Source organism: Streptopelia decaocto, assembly GCF_964273445.1.
Source record: "Streptopelia decaocto genome assembly, chromosome: 3".
NCBI classification, from domain to species: domain Eukaryota; kingdom Metazoa; phylum Chordata; class Aves; order Columbiformes; family Columbidae; genus Streptopelia; species Streptopelia decaocto.
In genome coordinates, this window is record NC_138656.1 from 55486423 (window position 1) to 55506642 (window position 20220).

Consider the following 20220-nt stretch of genomic DNA (forward strand, 5'->3'; position numbering starts at 1 on the left):
GCCAGAGGAAAAAAAAGAGGCAGTCCAAGCCAGTGAGGTGCAGTTTCATAGCTAGTGTAAACAGGTGCAGGTATGGTGCTCCAGCCCCAACCATTGCCTCTCTCATGCCTGCACCAGCATCCCTGCAGCAAGCATGCCAGCAGGCATCTTAAGGAAACATAGTATTTGGTTTTTTGGCTTTCAGGCCCAGAAACAAAACTTTTGGTCATGCATGAGGCATGGAAGGGAAGCGATCATCACACTGTACTCAGTGCTGGTGAGGCCCCAAGTTGAATACTGTGTTCAGTTTTGTGCCCCTCACTATAGGAAAGATGTGGAGGTGCTGGAGAGAATTCAGAGGAGGGTGACAAGGCTGATGAGGGGTCTGGAGGACAAGTCTTATGAGGAGCGGCTGAGGGAACTGGGGCTATTTAGCCTGGAGGAAAGGAGGCTGAGGGGAGACCTTATTGCTGTCTACAACTACCTGAAAGGAGGTTTTAGCATGGAGGGTGTTGGTCTCTTCTCCCAAGTAGCAAGCGATAGGATGAGATGAAATAACCTCAAGTTGTGTCAGGGGAGGTTCAGATTGGATATTAGGAAACATTTCTTCATGGAAAGGGTTGTGAAACAGTGGAACAGGCTGCCCAGAGAAGTAGTTGAGTCACCATGCCTGGAGGTGTTTAAAAGACATGTAGAGGAGGTTCTTAGGGACATGGTTTAGTGTTAGAGTTAAGTTATGGTTGGACTTGATGATCCTATGGGTTTCTTCCAACCAAAATGATTCAATGATTCTATGAAAGCAAAAGCACAGGCTGAGATCACTGTAAAACCCACACAAAAACTGTTCCCTCAGGTTGTCTTCACAACCGTGTGTTGGCAGGGGGGGAAATGGGAAATCATCATTTGGTGAAAGTGAAGCTATAGCTTTGTGGGAAGCAGAGTCAAGTTAATGGTCTGCTCCTAAAAGGAAGAGGTTGCTCTCTTCCCTCCTACTTACACAGCTCTTCTTCCTTCTGCTTCTGCCTTCACAATCCAGTTGCCTCCCTTGTGAGGGCTCTGGTAGGCACTGAACCTCTGCATAAGCCAATTTTATTCAGCGTGACAGTAGAAAACTATCCAGCTTGCTGTATCTGTTCCTTGCTGTCTGACTCAGTTGAGCTGACAGAGGTGCCAAATGATGAGTAGATTAGCCTGAGGCAAGCAGTGGGAGCATGTAGAAGATTAGGGGAACAGAGGGGGACAGGGACAGTCTTTCTTCAGGGCAGCCAAACCCTTAGACCAGGGGTGTCAAACTCATTTTCACCAGGGACCACATCAGCCTCACAGTTGCCTTCAAAGGGCTGAAGGTAATTTTAGGACTGTATACAGGTAGGAGTAGTTACATTTATACATTTACATATACATTTACATATACAATTACATTCTGCCCTTTGAAGGCAACCGTGAGGCTGATGTGACCCCCCGGTGAAAATGAGTTTGACACCCCCAACTTAGACAATATCATTGCTCAGGAAACACAGCTTCATGGTGCTGCTATCTGGCTGGCCTGTCCAGCTAAATTGAAACTCTTTTGAAAAAGATCCCAACTGTCTTTTGATTGAAACAGGCAGCTCTGTGAGCTAAAAAAAAGAAAAAATAAATTAAAAAAAAAAAAAATCAAACAATGTCCCATACTTGTCAGAAGGGACCATTCTTCCTTCAGGATGGCTACAGCAACCAATTAATTTAACAGCAGTTTCAAAAATTACATCGCCAACCAGTGGAAGGCATTCCTCAGTCAAACCATTCATTGATTCTTCCTGGTTCCAGATTATTCAATTTAATAGTAATGTTAGTCCCAAGAGGAAATTGTTTGTTTAAAGAATGAGCAAATCCTTATTTTAATATATAGGAGTAAACAAAAATATGCAGTGAAAAGTGAAAAAAAGGCTGAGCAAAATATTCTCTCATTTCAGTGTTTAATTGACAAGTGCAAACATAAGGCTCTCATTCTGCAAGATGTGTGTGTCATTCCATTAAAATCAAGTCACATGTGTGGGCAACAAGCAGTAAAAAGGCAGCGCTGAGTGCAAACATTGTGCTTTGAGTTTGAAACCAGTGGAAAAAAAATAGACTTAACAGATAAAATACCAAATTGGGATTCTATATACCTTCATGGTGCTGCAGGCCCTGTCCCTGCCTAGCAGATATCCTTGCAAATACTCCTCTGTGTATGGCTTCCCCTGGCTACACAGAGAGTAATGGAATAGACACCACCCATTCCTCCTTTGGTCTGTCCTCAGCACTAAAATCTTTGCACAAGAGCACTGCTATTAGTATGCACATAGGACATTTCACTAGGTGATTTGTTTTGCTAAACATTCATAAATAAAGTGACTTACCTGAATCTTTGCTAGACTAGTGTGAGTTTCTCTTCACATGAGAATGGGAGACGTTTTCACATGGCGTTTATTTTTAGGTGGGAGAAGGTTAAACTGCCATAAGCAACTTCAAGAGTCAGAATAATCTGGGTAGGTCCTAAAGCATCTAGGACTAAGGGAGTATTAGAGTTTACATAGTTCATAATCTGTGGTATGATGACATAAGCTATTTGCCCTATAAAAATGCCATACCCCTACATCCTCAAAATGAACATCTTGCAGGTCACATGGGGTACATAAGCCTCAGACACTGTGGTAGCTACAATCATTTCCAAAAGAAATGAATTTTCTACATTAAAGGCTGAGTCATCTAAAGTCAACAATTTCAAGGTAATACATCAAGGTTGATGAACTATCAATGAATTACATACTTATTTAATTTTTAACTTTCTGTCAGATGATAAACTACTCCCCTTCAGATTTTTATCAAGAAAAAATAAATTGGAAAAAATATTCATTTTTCCAGAGCAGACAGGTCTTGGAACTTCTCCTATAGCAAATTCCAAGGAATGTAGTACTCAACTCAACACCTGAAAATCTTTTTTTCAATGTTGAAATGCCTAGTTTTAGGCAAGCTTGGGTTCCGTTACACTTCTGCAGAAAGACAAGAATTTCAGCCTGATCTTAGCCGAGAGCCTTTTTTGTTCTGTTTTTCCTTTTTCTTTTTTCTCCTCAATTTTTGTTTTAGTTAATGATGAAGCCAGTTCTTAAAAATGCAAGAATGTGACAGCTTGCAGCAGACAAAAACAGGATAAATTTTTGAGCCATCAAGGAAATGCTGACTGACAATGTAAAATGTCTGCTGCTTCGAAATGCCCCACACAAAACAGGAAATACCACTTTGGTTCTCCTGCTACAAGAAAACCACTTTGGCTTCCTGTTAACAAAAAGAGATGTCTCATATAAATGAAGTAAAACCAGGCCCTCATTGTGATTGGTCATTTTGTACCATCAAACAAAACAAAACCAAAAAAGCCCAAACCCCAAACTTCAACCACAGCACATGGAGTTCCTTAACAAAGAAGTATGCTTACATGAAGTCCCTTACTACTTTGAGTTTAAAAAAAAAAAAAAAAAAGTTTTTATATTAAATCTGTTATAGACATTTAAGCTTATAGGCTCACAAAATAGATGTAGCATGCCCATATTTTTTCCTAGTTAGAAAAAATTTTACATTCTGAAATTTACAACACATTATTTATCCTTGTTTATTCCTGTTTCAGGTAAAACCCAGTACTGAGCAAATAATCGAAGTAGATCCAGAAACAATTCACAGAATTCTTAGTCCCCACATGAAACGTCTCCCATCTTAGGAAAGAAAATGTGATCCCACCTCATTCTAGTAGCTTGCGAGATCTACTCCGCCAAAACAGAGAGATTCAATTGCCAGAAAAGCCACCAGAGACAGGCTACAGAAACAGCTGAAATTAGGTATCGTCATTAAGTTACTCCACAATATGCATTGTTGGACTGAGCATGAATACCAAAAGGCTTTACTGACAAAGGAATAGTTCTGCATGTGCTCATGTGCATGCACACACACTTTGTCCCGAAAAAGTACATAAAACAAGTCCCATGATGCAGATGGTTAAAGACTTTTGGACATTCACTAGGGATGCACAGTTTCCCTGCACTATGAAACAATGGTGCAGGCCTTCCAAATTCAGATTCCCCTAGATACCCGAAGTATCACTGAGCAAAGCACAGAGTTGTCCAAGTTTCTCTTGCCAAGGTTGGTCCCTGCTGCATCCACAAGCTGTAGCTGACAGCTTGTGCAAACTTCTTGCTCCGACCAAGGCTTTCACATTGCTGCGCAGCCCCTTCTGATGAATCCAGCACCAGCTCAAAATGTTCACATAAATCAGCAATGCTGGAAAATTAATCTTGTTTTCTACAGTTTACATTTCACACATTTTCCATTTGCTTCAGTTCTAAATAGTAGCTAAAGAGAAAGGAGATAGGCTGCCAGCACTGCACGTGCATAAAAACCATACATTTTTTTTCTTGAACACACAGAATTTTGCTAAAATAATAACTGCATTGAAGTAACCCCATTCAAGAATTTTGTGTTCTTTTCTAAGAGGATGATACAGCCCATTCTCAGGAGGTTTCCAAAACCTCAGTAGTTCAATAATAAGTATCTACTGACCATTGGAAAGAGTAATTTAAAGCTATTTTGGGCTACATAATGTGTCAAAACCAATAGTGGAGTTTGGGCAGTCCAGGGTCAGTCTCTATATTTGGGAAACCTGTTTTGTCTACGTTTATACAAGCATCATGTGAAAAGAGCCAACACAGCACGTGAAGGCCACGTAATGCTTTCCTTTGTATAGTGCAAATCTACTTCAGCAAACAGAGGTGACTAGGACTTTGCTCACAACTGCAAGGCACTGACTTGTCTGTCCCAGTTCAATAGGTCACTTAGATCTTAAAAACAAGCACATGCTTAAGTGAAGATGCTTTTGAAGAAAAATGGTGTTTACACACTTTGTTTCATGAGAAACTCACACTCGCAAAAGAAAATGTGCACGCAATCTGACCTTCGTTATTTACCAGTGATTTAGCCCCAGGTAGTTTTGTCTGAGATGGATCAAGTAGATTAATCCCTACACTCCCAATTTTCATTGTCACAGACTTCCAAGTCTCAGTTAACATTTGTTCCCCAGCAGCAGACTAGCCTGAATTATTAAGTTCTGACCCAACACTAGTCCTTACCCTCACGCTCCTAAACCTTTTTATACCTGAGGAAGTGATGCTATCCCCAAGCATAGCTCTGCTTCTGCATTCAACCAGCCCTCATTTCCCCTGACTCTCTGCCATTAAAGCCTGTACCAAAGTAATCTACATTTTTCCCCTTTCTTCTAGTTTACTGCCTGCTCCTCAGTTTTCACACTCAACATAGGCTTACCTGTAATCTTTGGATGCATTGGAACACAATTCCAAGTCTCTCTTTTACAAGAAAAGCTGCTGAGGGTTAAAAATGCAGTACCTACAGTCAAATTTATCACTACGTAGGTAGAAAAGGTTTCACACGTTCCCACTAACACTATAAACTTTTTTTTTTTCCTCAGTCAAGCTATGAAAAAACACTTAATGTATCAAGACAGGTAAATACAGCTGCATCTGTATAGTGTATTTTGCTTTAAAAGATAAACTGTGTTGAAAACTAATGACAAATAATATCTTCATGAAACAGCCAACAGAAGTGCCAGTTGTCACAGTTCCTATAGTGGCATTAATTTGAGAATGGTGGGCCAACTATTGCCTTTCAAAATTCAGCACTCTGCAAAGTTCCCCATACTTGTACACACGTAGAAGATGGGAAGGCAAAAAAACACAAAAACAAAACAAAAACAAACAAACAAACAAAAAAAAAAACCAAACACCACAAACCTTGTGCTGAGGACAACGAACTCAAAGAGTTATGATCCTGAAGCAAAACTTCTTAACATACTTATTTTTGTTTGTCCAAAGAGAAACCCTGAAACATTCTAGAAAACTTATTTTCCTGCCCTAAATTGTATGGATTTTCTTCATCTAAATCTCAAAGCTAGAAAGACAGAAGAAAAAGTTACAGCAGATGTCCCAGGATAGTCTCAGTTGTAGAGCCATTACTGTGATTCATAATGGAATAAAAGACAAAGAAGCATTTCAAGTCCACCTGCAAGCACTCACATCTGGGTGGGTCTGGTCCATGCATGCCTATCTACATTAGGAAATTCAGCATATATAAATATATAAATAAAACATATATACAGTACATAGTCACATTCATATAAGCCATAAAATGACGTATATTTACAAAAATATTTGCAGCTATGTTTTACACCTTCAGGTCCACATCAGGAATTTAATTATTTTGCTTCTGCCTTGTGAACTTGATCATCTTCCTAAGTAGGAAACTGGGGTGAATTTGTACCTTATATACTCAACATTGTCAAAAATAAGAGAGAGAAAAATAATCTTACAAGGAATTCTACCAAGTCCATAAGAAAAGTTGAAACTTGTTGAAGCATTAGCTGCCTCACTGAAGAGTAAATTACATGTTAGCGAACATTGAGAGATCTTCTCTTCTTCATGTAGAAAGAACAGTACCTTGATCTGGTCCATAAATAAGTTTGAAACCCATAAAACATCAGGCAAAGCACAAACTGGGTGCCTGACAGCTGTCTGTAGTATAAACTCATGCATAATTGCTATTCTATTTGACTCAGTTTAAAGTGAACGTGAATGAATGTAGAGATGAAAATTCATATATCAGGTTATCTTACAGGCTAAAAAGGTAGAGAGTAGACAATATCCTGTTGGCATTGTTTTAGCTTCCTTTAACTGTAAGTTACATGGTTAAAGCAACCACAAGGATCTCACTTTTATACAGTACATATTACGCAGTTCTGTAAAACTTCCAGGAGTTAGACATATTTGATTTACATCTCCAAAGATGGAAAAACATTTCTTAGCTGCTTCATAAAAAAGTCTTCTTGGGTATGCAGCCCAGGTTCAGGCATCCTTTTTGAAACTGGGGGATTCACTCTTTTGACATGAAGTAAGTTTTGCAAGAAGAATTAAAGCTTTGGAGAAGAGCTTGTTTTCCTTTCAAAGAACACTTGGAAAACAAACCTCAAAATGCAGCAGTTTAAGGTGCTTGTACATGAAGACTCGTAGGGAGAAATCTTGCTATGACCCATTGAACCATGGTCTCAGACAGCACTTTCAGCAATAGGCTGTGGAGTCACCTCTTGGTCCTCACTGTTCTCTGTGGACATGTCCTGGACCTCCTGCTGCTGATAAATGTCTTGAACCAGCATGATGTTTGTGTTCCTCCATTCTCTGTACTTCACTGCTGTCAATTTTGGGTCCTCTAGCAACTGGTTAATTGTGGCCAGGTCATGTTCTTTACACTAGGAAGAGAACAAGTGGTTATTTCCCACAGAAACTGTCAGGCTCATTGTCCATAACAAAAACACACAGAGAACATTAGAGAACTATCTCACAACAAGAGAGCAAATTATTCACCCTCCTGGCAACTTGTTCCGTTATTTAGAAGGCAGATCAAAGCTAAGGCCACAGCAGAAATTCATCCCAGTTGAAGGCAATATTATGATTTAATGTAGATTTTTTATTTTATGGGGTTCTCAGCAAAACTTCATGAAAGAAAATTCATGTGAAAATTAGACACTGTTATGCTATCTCGTAAGTTAGTACTTGCATGAAACTAGACACAATGGCATTTATTTCTGTAACTCACATCAGTTCAACTTTCTCAAAAAGTACTTATTCCCTGATCACATTAGAAATGTCTCTTCTCTGGGAGCTAGACAGAAAATAATTTTGGAGATGAGCCATGCAATGGCAGTAGCGTGGCTAGAGTATATGTTGCTGCTAATACATCTACCACCAGCTACTACTAATAAATCTTGTCTTTACTTTTAGACAAAAGCAACCCAGACCATATATTGCAGGCACCCTGGTTCAATTGTAAGACAAGTCACTGATACAGGAACACTGAGACCCTTTATGTCCAAGAATCACAGAATGCTTGAAGATGGAAGGGATCTCTGAAGGTCCCATGGTCCAAACCTCTTCCTCAAGCAGGCTGTCTAGGATTATGTTCGGATGGCTTTTGAATATCTCCAAGGATGGAGACTCTTCAGCCTCTCTGGCCAACCTCTGCCAGTGCTTGGTCAACCTCACAGTGAAAAAGTGGTTCTTGATGTTCCAATGGAACCTCCTGTGTTTCAGTTTGTGTCTGGCATCTCTGGTTCTACCACTGGGTATCACTGAAAAAAGCCTGGCTCTCTCTTCTTTACATATTCTTTTCAGATATTTATATTAATTGATGTATTCACATTTTCTGACACAATGAACCTCTTTGCTTTTCCAGCCCTTATTGCCTATCCATGCAGTGGACCACAGGATAAGGAAGCCCTAATTAGCAGCTACAGTTTCTTAATGGAGGCACCATGCTACACTAACAAACCTTTACTGCTTTTGCCTGGCTCCATACCCCACCCTGTTTGTGTATGAAAGTAATGGAATATCTCTAACCCTCTCCTGCTGCCACCAGTTTCATTATACCCGAGGACACACTGTGCTAGTGGCTGCCTTGAAAACACCTTAAAAATACCCCCACACATTCACAACACTCACTTCATAATACTAGCAATTGGCTGTTTACACATCCATATCCCACTATTACTTTGAACTATGAGCTACTCTAATCCCTGTGATACCTCAGCCACTTTTTAAACACAAATCTTCTTAAACTGTTGGTTTACAGAGATCCTACCTTAAAGACCTAGTGCCAGCCCTTGTAAGAGGACTTCTGGCATTGATGCAAGAGATATGTGCAGCTAGCCTAAGAGTAGAAGAGGAGATAGGGAGGTAAGAAAGAAGATAAGAGTATTTACAGTGGACAAACTTGGTGGCAAAAAGCCGTGCCATGGAATTTGTCCTATACCACTGAATCTATTTCCCACATTCATTAAGCCTGGGATGCATGTGCACACAGCTTCTCTCTCTTCCAAACTATCCAGAACATGTTTTCTTACTGATATATTGTGGCAGCATCATTAATCTGTTGTTAAAGATGTGGAGTCAAAAGTCTGAAATTCTAATTATACTGAATCTTGCATAAATCACTTCTCAAATTAACAGGTTTTTAATTAAAACAGAGTAAATATGGATCAGACACAAAACTTTCCTGATTTTTAAATTTCCAGTAGATCATTTCCAATTATCTCATGTCTCATGTTATATGCTAACAAATTTTACTTTAAAAGCACATAATCTCACTGATTTAAAGAATATGGCACTTTCCCACTGCAGGCACTTGTGTTTCAGACAGGCTAACTTAAACACTGCTGTGTATAGAACTCTGTTTGTGTCTGTGAGAAAACGTCTGCATTATATTTGTCTTGACAATACTCCAATTTCTTAGTTTAAGGAAAAAAAAAAAAAAAAAAAAAAACACATTTTACACATCAGGAACACTCCAAAAATGATTTTTCCATATTAAAGAGAAGTGTCAGACAAGCCTAGGCTTGAAAATACTGCTAATCACAACTTACACAATACTCCCATGCTAAATTAATGCAAAGCTGTCCTCTTTGCTCATGTCTAGCAGTAAGGCTTCCATTCAGCTCCATATGAATGAAACTGATTGTCCCATAAGATATGATTCCATTTTGTACTAACTGGTTCTTAGATTTATTAGGGAGGCTCCTCTCAGGGAACACTTTGCAGTATGTTTCTATATTTAGCCTCCTATCCCATAAAATAAGCGTACTTTTTAAACTAACTTTCTGTTATACGATGGGCTCACTGATGTTGTTATAGTCAGTTCTGAAGACTCTGATACTTAAGAGAAGACTTCACCAGGTCTCACACAGACCCAGGGAGAATGCCTATTATTCCCACTTCTCTTTTCAACTGTATCTTCAGGAATTTTTAAATGGGCCAGGGTGCAAAAGCCAAGCCTCCCCTTGCAACCAATAATCAAATAAATGATTATGCTGATAGGAGAAGTTCTGGCATGCATTTCTGCAGCTTACAGTGCCAGAAGCCAAAGAGACACACTTGAAATAAGATACTCAATTCCTGTCTCTAATGCATACAAAAAGAAGTGAAGCCCCAGGTCTGCACTTATTCTTTGTTCTCATTACAGTTTATAGATACTGGAGTTAAACTTTCTGTTTCCCTTAGTGCCATTCAGAAGCAGGCTTTGAAATCCTGTGACACTTGATGCTGGTGAGTAAACAGCCTCATAAATCCCCATGTTCCAGACAGATTTACTGGTCCTTTCATGGAACGTCTCCTGAAGCCCTCCACCCCTCCAGTTCATGATACATTTCTAACATAAAAGCAGGATGCTTTTGTTATTAAAAATACTTTAGTTACAGGAGGCCTTTACAACAGCTTTGGCACATCCTCTACATTCTCCAATAATCACATAAGGAAAACTTTTTTTGGCTCAGGGTCATTTTCATGTCCTTTATCATCAGTGTACTTTGCTCTTCCTTTAAGGCTCCCCTGTTTAGTGCATTCAGCTGAGCTTGCAAGTTGTCCAGCTAACTAAGAAAAGCTTGCTTTATTAAATTTTTCAAATGGGCTGGAACTTCTGCAAAAAGAGTCCCTTCTGAACTATTGCCTCTGCTTTCAGTTCAAATTGAACAACAAAACACAGATCAGTATTCAGAATGAAGTAGAAAACAATTTGAAAAACTTAACCAAATTCTCAGGGGCTTTAAGTATGTATGTAATTAGAGTTTGGCTGAAGTCTAGTCTTGCTGCTTTTTTCAGCCAAACCATTTATTTCTCTCAGGCTTTTCCTTGGCTGGCTCTGTGACCTCACCTTTAATGTGCTGTTTAGCATTCGAATTTTGTGGAGCTTCTCATTAATGGAGGGGTTTTTGCTGCGTTTGATAAATGACTTCCTAAGTTCCTTCTTTGTTGAAAGCCGACGATCACCAATGGGAGACAGGCTTGCTTGTTCTAATGACTTGTAAAGTCGCTCCATCTCATCATCATCACATTTTTCCTGATCTGCAAAGAAAATAATAAATTGGGTACAAGAATATGACTATGGCAGCAGACAGCAGAAATGTGAAGTTCAGGCATCAGGAAGGCTCTTAGTCAAGTCAAAAAGTAATATTAGTGTTCAAAACAATGACAATTTCAGGGGTAATTTATAGGGTAATAATGCATATGAAAAAGACATACTACAAAACTCAAATGTTTTTAAGAACCAGGTTGTGATCCAAATAGATATGAGCACATATTTCCACTGATAGAGTGCTGCTTTAGTGCTCCGAGTGTATCATAGACTTTGAACAACTATCAGTAATGCTACATTTGAATGAAAACAACTTTGATTACATCTACAGTCATTCACCCTTCCTTATATGCTGCATATGGTGAATTACATTTCTGCTTGGCAACTCATGGATCAAATTCTATTTGGTGTACCAATTCATGCCAGGTTTTGGTAATTATTGAAACTGAAGTTTAAAAAATTAAGCAATGAAATGAAATATAGGAACACTTTAGGGGCCCAGAGAGAAGGTCCCTAGAAAATGGATTAAAGCAGGAACCCTTTGGGTACCTAACCCCTGAGTTTCACAGATGGTGGCACACAATTGTCCTGTGGTACCTCACAACAAAACCTTGCTTGTCTCCACCTTAATTATTCTGACAGCTTCCAAGATGCAGAACCATCTTCCATGACAGAGAGGACAAAAAAGGAAAAGCTAGTAAACAGCTGAGAATGCAACAGCACAGAATAAGGTGAAAATTGAAGTAAAGACATTTTCAGAATAAAACAACTTAAAAATGATCAGGCACAGACTAAAAATATACCTGGCATATATAGGGGGATTTTGGCAGAAGGCCATTTTCAGCAACAGACTGCACAACTCGCTTGTCCCTCAGTCCACACTGCAAGCTTTTCTACTTCAGTGTTTGCTAAAGGAAAATCTTGAAGTTATTCGTGTTTTCAAGGTGCTAACAAGTCCCTCGAGATCCACTGGGATAACATTTGTTTTTATTTCACTGGGGAAAGGGGTGGTGGTGGTGGTTCTCAACTGCAGTCCTCCATGTCTGGTGAAACTGAGTGGGAACTTTTTTCTTTTACAGAAAAATTAAACATTGACTTTTCTAAATGATGTTCAGTCAGCAATCATTTCCTGAAGAAAAGGAAGAAGTCCTTTCATTCACTCATACTGCAGCAAAAAGCCTTGTCCAACATGTCAGCACACTCAGGAGGCTGCTCCTTAACTTTTCCATGCCTTAAAAAGTACAGCATCCTCCTACACCCCTGTTCTTTCTAAATATTTAGGTTACATGAAAGGTTTATGATATGCTACAAATATTTGCCTTCATTGTGTTGCTGGCCTTTTTTTCACTACTTTGTGATTATAAAAAGCCTGCTGCAACTTGACAAGAACTAAACATAGCTTCCAACACTGATACAGTGCTGGGGGAGGAAAAGGAGAACTGTTGTATATTTAACAAGCTGCAGGAAACAGAAAAAGAATGCAAGTGTAAGTCATAATACACAGCAGCAGTATTTCCTGAAAACTGTTGGCTCATGCCATGAGGCTTGTCATTGTAACAGGCTTCCTGCCTGCTTTCTTGGGATGAAGCAGCTGTTTGTTTCATCAGCAGCTCCTTCACAGGACTGGCTCAACTCTACTGTGGAGGTCACTCATCAGGACTGTACACTGTATCACTCTGAGACATAAATTGACCTTTATCAGATATCCAAGAAAGAGTATATAAGAAGAAAAAAAATGCATTTATTCTCTCCAGCAACTTAAAAAAACAGTCAAGCCATGAGGGACATAAGATCCCCACTCCAGATATTTTTTGAGGCTAACTCATGATGCTCCTCAGTGTCCTAAAAGGGTTACAAAGTAGCAAACATGAGAAAACACCTTCACTGAACACACTTCTTCCATGACAAGTACTCTGATATCTTCCGTGCACTTGTAGGTAAAGGTAACAAGGACAGTTATACTCAGTACAGAAAAGGCTGGAGCCAAGTCAGGCTGGTCCAGAAAAAGATGAAGCACTTGATGAGCAATGTGCGCTCAGCTCCTGCATTCTTTCAAGACTGTAACCTTAAACTCCTCTCCTATTGCTTGTTCTTCCACCACTCACATCCTCAAATAATTCATCAGGGTCAAGTAATTCCAGAGGGAAAAAATATGCCATATTCTTTAGATTGGGTGAACTAAGAAGTGACAGTGAAACAGCTAAACAGGATTTCAGGAAACAGCTGGAAAACAAAGGTAAGTAAAACTTATAGGCTAGTATAGAGCCAGATATTAGTTATATAGTACTTTTGTCTCCATCTTTGTTTACACTGATGAGAAGTGAACGTCTCCCAAAACAGTTAAAAAATAACAAACCAGTACCTTAAGATTGTATTTTTCTATAGAAGCAGATACTGTTGCTATCAACAAAGAGTATGTCTGCCAATAAACCTCTATAAATCAAGGCCAAACTGTCCAATACCTATCTGGACTTTTACCTTCAATGTCTTGAGTTCCTCTGAGCCAAGGTCAGAAAGTAAAAGCATGTGTTTGGCATGCTTCGTGATGCCAAACTTATGGTAGATATATTTATGGTAGGTTTATTATGGTAGATATATTCTGATGACAAAAATTCTTAATAATATGGACAGGTTGGGCCCCACTAGCACTGCTCTGGTGTGTGTCTTTCCAGTTGGGTCACCCAGCTAACATCAGGCACATTCAAAGGCACTTCAAAAATAATATTCCAAGTTATCTCTTCCACCAGTACTCTACAAGCTAAGCACTTTCTGTCTCAGGCATGCAAGTTAGGAAACTGAAATGTTACTACAGCACTTCTTTATCTCATCCTATGTTAAAGATAAAATACATTCATTTTTCTCTCAGGACGTACTGAAGGATTAGTGTTGAGGAACAAACAGCAACAGTGGAAGGATATTGTGTGCATTTATGAGTGCGTGCATGCACACAGGAGAACATGTGCAGCATCAACTATAAGCAATTCTGTTGAGTGATGCCACTGGAAGGATCAGTCTTCCTGGGATCCTGAACCATCCCATTCACTCACAAGCCTTGGAGCCTGTTAAAGCTTCATAGCACTTCTGGAAAAAATCTGTAGTATTGTATAGCTCTTTTAACTTTGTCAAACTCCACAGTCAGGAAAGTGGAAAAGAACCAGTGCTGACCTGATGAAAACGGAAGTCCTGCCCTGAGATATTTTAACATTCAAGAGAAAGAGACCTTCTAGGTTGTGGTGAGGAAAAAAATATTTCAGGCAAGTCAAAATTTCTGACACATTCTGTTTCAGGAGAAGTAAAACACAATTTTGTGGCTCGGTGCCACTTATCTGGAATTTCCCTCTAGCTAACAGGAGATATCATAGACAAGAGCAAGCTGCCAGAAGTTCACCATGCCAGCTCTTCACCTCTGCAATTTTCAGCTTCCACCATCCTGTTGGCCAACTTACCACAGGTGGGAGACATTAACATACTGACACTCCCCACCTTGCAGCAGCAATACAGGAACCTGCCTGAAATCTCAGCTTTAATGCTCCTTAAACCTACAAAAGTGAAATGACCCAGAACTACTCAAAAAGCAGCTGTGAAAAATCAAGCTGATTGTTTTCCAGTGGTAAAGATACATAAATTGGTAAGGTTTGGCAGAAAGAACACTTTGCATTGAAAACCACCTCCAAATGAACCTTCCTTACTAAATCTAAGCTGAAATGTTAATGCTTGTTCTCACATCCTCTGAGATGTCACAGCTCTTCAACTGTGTATTTGTTCTGGGAAAAAAAAAATAAATAAATAATAATATGTTTCTTCCTCCTGTCTTTGTTACTCTTATGAGCTTCTTGTAACCGTGCCAACACCTCTGTTTCTGATTCTGCCAAAATTTCTTTTGCCAATGGACCAACATATAGACAAGAGGAGAAGGAGAGGGGAATAAACCTCTTTTGACCTGGTAACAGACTTATCAATGGCGATATGATGACACTTTGGGGAAACCACATTTCCCACAGAATAGAAAAGAGAGGAAATATTTGAATTAGGAGGGCATAGCTTAGGGACACTCCTCACTGGCAAATGCCGAACTAAGGGTAGGAGAGAAAATAAGGGAGGGAGAAAAATAACAAGAAAATTATGTTACCACCAACAGTTAGATGCTCTTGACTGTAACAGTACAGTGGACTCAGCAGTGAGGGGTGGCATTTTAATAAACTGTGACTGAACTGGAAATAAAATAAGTATCTCTTTTTCAGAGAGTTCAGAAAACCATAACGCCATAGTTTTCCCTGTGATTTCTAAAGTCTTTTTGATGAGAAACAAAATCATTCAAACACAGTTGTTTCTCTACACAGTTGTTCTCACCATAAGCATACTTCTTGGCTAGTCTCAGCCACAATCTAGCCATTTTCTGCAACTTTTGCAGAAGGAACAAAGGAGCCAGAGCACACCAATAGATCTGTTCTGGCTATTAGTGGCACAGGCAGACTCTGGAGGGGAAGAGGATGTCAGTTCTGAGAAAAGAAGGGATTGACTTTATCCAGCTCCTATTTAACTAACTCCTTCCCACAAAACCAACACAGATAAAATTCACGTGGTATTTGAAAAGCTTTCCAGGTTTTTCAGAATACTGGCATACACCAGATCTTTTACCAGCTACTGTGAGCTAAGGTAAAATAAATAAACTTGAAGTGGTAGCATAAGAATTCCTCGCCAAGATGCATCAACTTCATATGATCATAAAACCCTCAGAAAATGCAAGGAAGAATGATGGTATTGCTACAGTAGAAGATCCCTAAATAAATATAAACACCCATTGCTGTTCTTTTACAGTAATCTCTCAGTTTCTGCAGCTTCTTATTATTATCATAGTTTTTTATTATGATGTTGGTAGGTCATAGATGTTTTGTTCCAGTGGTTGCCAGAAGAAATGCAAAGGATGGAGTCTGGCTGCAGAGCATGTCTAGCTTCTGGATACAGGGTACATACTCAGATAGTTGTTTGTATTCTCAACCATTTCTTGTTCACCTTTCAGTTTCTTTGTGTCACAGGCAGCTTTGAATCCTTTGTCACTGTGCATATAACAAGCTGCAACACAGAAGTATTAAATGTTCTCACAACGTAGATGGAAACCTAATACTGATCTCCTTCAAAAGAGAAGACTGTTAAACTCTCCTTTTTTGTATCTTTGCTTCACCCTCTGGTATGTCACCTCTCCTCAGTAAGCAGCACTGAGAATGGTCATACACCACTAAGAGTGGCTGGAAAGATTGTTAAAAATATAATACTGTACATCTCCTTGCACTAGACACAATTGCTTAGCAGATTTCTTTAAACAATTTTCACTGAAAAAATAATCCATGATCATTTAGTTGAATCTGTATTTTGCCTTACAGAGATTCATCCCTTTACCTCTCAGAAACTTTTCTTTCATTGTTTAATTCATCACTGAAATTTCTTCACTATTTTTCTATTTTCATTATAAGCCCTTCCTACAAAGCCACAGCTACTCTTTCTTCCTTCTAGGTACCAAGTTCTCTCAGACTGGCCTCCTATTTCTGACTTTTGCCAACAAAAGCACTCTTCAGTTCTTGAAAACTTTCACCTCAGCTCTAGGATGCTATCAGCTACAACCAATACATCCTCATGGGGTTTTACTAAGCAGCATGTGGCCACAAAGCAGAGCGTGTGACAGATTTTTTCCATCCTCACAAGGGGAAGAAGAGAATATGGACACACATAACGGCTCTAGGAAGAGCAGGTTCAAAGATCACATAAGTGTTCTGACAAGAGCAGGGCCAGCTTAAGCACACAGAACATGTACTTTCAGCACAGATACCAATGCAAAATGGACCTGTCTCCTTCTGGCTACAATCCCATTTCTCTGAACCATGATGAGCTGCCAGAAACACACTCTTCAGAAGCATTATAAAGCAAATAATACAGTCTGCACTAGCAAATCATTGAGATACGCCTTCTTGTTTTGCATCAGTTAACAATGGTGTTCTTACTAATTATTGTAAATTGTCAGGTTTTACAGCTAACTTTTATGCCACAATTTCAATTTACCTCACGGTATTTGTGTACAGCCTTATCAACTAGCTTGAGAAGGAAATTCTTAGGGAGTTTACTATGTCTCTGTGACATTTTCATTAGAGATCACATTTCTGCCAGCCCTAGCCTTTCACTGCCTGCAAAGCTAGGGCTTATGGGAATTCGATTCCATGGGATCTCTCTAAAAAAGCTACAGTTTTCCATCACATAGGAATACTACATTTGCTTAATCACTTTTAATTCTTACTTATCTTCATTGCTACAGAAGTCTCTAGCAGAGCAGCCTAGAAGATGGATAATGAAGCTGAGTGCAAAATACTTTGAAATTAATTTTCACTTTTGCTAAAATCTGTACTTAGCTCCTTTTATTTTTTCCTTTTAAAATCATAAAAAAATGGCAAACTAAAAGTGTGCTGGCTGTCGATATTGGTGAAATCATTGGTAGACTGACAATGTAACTTATGTGTCTTACATTATCACTTCTCACTCAGTGACATGTTCACCTACAGAGAAATACCCTGAGTTCCAAATGAGGCCAGTGCTGTTTCTTTCCACTTCTGCATTTCCTTCAACCTGAGCTTTTGGATGGACTTTTGGTTTGCAATGTACTGCTCTTCCAACACCGAAATATTCTCTTCAAATCTGTACAAGGATTTCAAAATATGACCAGAGCTGATGCAGAAGAACATCATTGCTTCCTTATGCATTATCTCTCTATGCAGCATGCTGAGCATCTTCTCATTTCAATATATTGTACACAAGAAACAGCTCTTATGCTTCAACTGCTCTTAATGCAGGAAGGAGCAAATTTGCTCAAAAGTCAAGACACATTGCTTTGCTATAGCAGGAGATATATTAACAGCAACAATGACAAATTCTGTAACTGTGCCACCTTTTAATTTAGCAGTAGATTTTGGTAGTAAGAACCTATGCAGATACCCATTTGCTGAAATAAAATTCAGTCTTAATGGGCTTTCTGATTCAGGATTGCAGCTGTTTCCCCTTGATTACAATGAAGTCCAGTGAAACAAACAGGGAATATATACTGCAAGTAAGCGCAACTGCTTTTATTTTTAGAATTCGGTTGACATGACCCCATATTCACCACTTCCTACCTATGCCATTTTGCTCAGGGTGTTAATTCTGTGACACACTTTCTTAAAATTTTTATTCAATTTTAACTAATAAAAGACAGCTGTATTGAAATAAAGCTAATAAAAATATGTTTATGTTAGGATTTTATATACGTGCTATCATGTTAACATGGAGGTAAAGTTTGAGAAAAGCTGCAAAGGTTCTTACCAATTGGACACTAGGTACATATTTAATTTATAAGAAACATTTGGTTTATTACATTATGTGCCACTGAAGTACTCTTCAGTGAAGAACACAGAGGGAGGAAGTGAAAAGGAAGTTGAGGAAAACCTGTGAACTCCCACATTGTATGGCTCTGCAGACAAAAATATCCTCTCATTAGCTCACCTTTGGCTAGTGATCTCTGTCCTGTTGCATCCGGCACAGCCAGACAACATGTATCAAGATCTAAAAAAGAGTTTTGGGGTCCACCACTGGGCTTGGAAAGCTGGACCTCCTGTCTTTCTGCCGCTTCCCCACAGTCTACTTCTGGTGGCTCATCAGAGTGAATCTGTATGCAGAAGGTTAAAGGCTGATCACCCTCTTCTGTGGCAGAGCAGCTAACCAGGTCAAGCCATGACTGCCTCTCGGAAAAAACCACTTTGGACACCAGGGAAGACGATGACTCTTGGGAGTTGAAAGTGCTTTCAGGAGAAGAGATAGAACAAGATGCTTCACTTGACACAGTCGAGGTGAAAGAAGACTTCTGCTGATCCTGCTTTTCCAGAAACAAATGGAGGTGGGAAAGAAAAAGGAAAAATGTCCACGTTATTCCCGTTCCTAGGTTCTCCATGTTATACAATAGATATGCAGCTGAAATACTAACCAACCAAAAATTGATCTGATCTGATTAATTATCCATCCAAACAAACCTGAGGTATGGCAACCAATCTCCTACAGAGCAGTAACTTCAGAAACTAAGCCATAAGGAAGCCAGAGGTAAAACAGATTAAAACCTGACAGTGCCTAGAAACAAGAGACTAAGGAAAAATGGTGTTGAATGTAGCCTTCCATGCTAGGTCTCACAGTGACACTCGATCTTTTTTGTCTTCACTCTATTGGCCTAATCAGGAGTGCTGAAGACAAAGTCTGATTTAGCTACTGAACATGAAGTTTTCTTGAGGTATTCAATAAATTCACCAATGCCACAATCATGGATAGACAGAAATGGGCCCAGGCACTTAAGTACCTTGACCTTATCAGCACATAAAGCCATTTCACCTGATCCATTCAAGGTACTAATCATTCACCAAAGCAAGAAGGCCGATAGTAATATAATGACAAGTTAATGGTGGAAACTAAAAAAGAGACCACCATGTGGCAGAGGGCAGGAAAAGAAGAGTGGTACAAGATTTGTGCTGCTCATTCACCTGCTAAGATTCATCCTTCAGCACATGAATCAGCACCCAAACTTCATAAGAAACACATCAGAAATCATTCAGACATCCTAGGGCCCTCCATACTGTACTTGTCACCCTACCTCAAAACAAGAGCGCACACAGAGAGGTCTCAGAGACATCTAACAGCCATCATTAGGAGCTAGAAGTTGAATGAGAGAGGCTATGACAGGTGCGCGTAAAGAAAGGTTAAGAGAAAGAACAAAGTTTTGAAAAGTATTCAGCTTCCGAGACAAGTAAATAGATGCCCAGGTCTTTGCCTACAGTAGGCATTTACATTGGTTGATTTGTAGTATTATCTGGTCACCAAAAGCAGCTCCCACAAGAAGAACTAGCACTAGTCTGCTTCTTTTAGCCCCCAAACAACACTGAAAAGATGAGCCAAGAGAGTAAAACATACAAGTAATACATACACAAACACAAATCCACAGACAAATACCCAGAAGAGGATTAATTGACAGTAATAAAGTAATGGAAAAAAAAAGGAGATCAAGCCTTATAGTGAAGCTCTTAGCAGAAAGTATCAGAACACATGATGAGATTATAACAGTATAAAAACAAGATTTCTTGTATCTGCTATAGCAGAAATTCAGTCCTTCTGCAAGTCATCTGCTACCAGCCAATGCCAGAATCAGAATACCAGACTTGATGGATGACAATTCTGCCAAGTTTATGTTCTCAATACATGTGTGGAATA

At 39.3% G+C, this 20220-nt stretch overlaps 1 protein-coding gene across 8 annotated transcripts in view; it reads right to left on the bottom strand.

Moving 5' to 3' along the window:
- Positions 1 to 1727: 1727 nt before the first annotated feature.
- IPCEF1 (interaction protein for cytohesin exchange factors 1) overlaps positions 1728 to 20220 on the bottom strand; it is an 85883-nt gene continuing 67390 nt past the window's right edge. For 7 of the 8 annotated variants that reach the window (XM_082048301.1, XM_082048303.1, XM_082048300.1 and 4 more), the window contains 3 exons: positions 18475 to 18844; positions 10753 to 10943; positions 1728 to 7300 (listed from right to left, as the gene is read on the bottom strand). In XM_082048301.1, coding sequence (XP_081904427.1) covers positions 7100 to 7300; positions 10753 to 10943; positions 18475 to 18844 — 762 coding nt within the window. In that variant the 3' untranslated portion in view covers positions 1728 to 7099. The remainder of the gene's footprint in view (positions 7301 to 10752; positions 10944 to 18474; positions 18845 to 20220) is intronic. The other variant, XM_082048304.1, reaches the window with a different exon arrangement.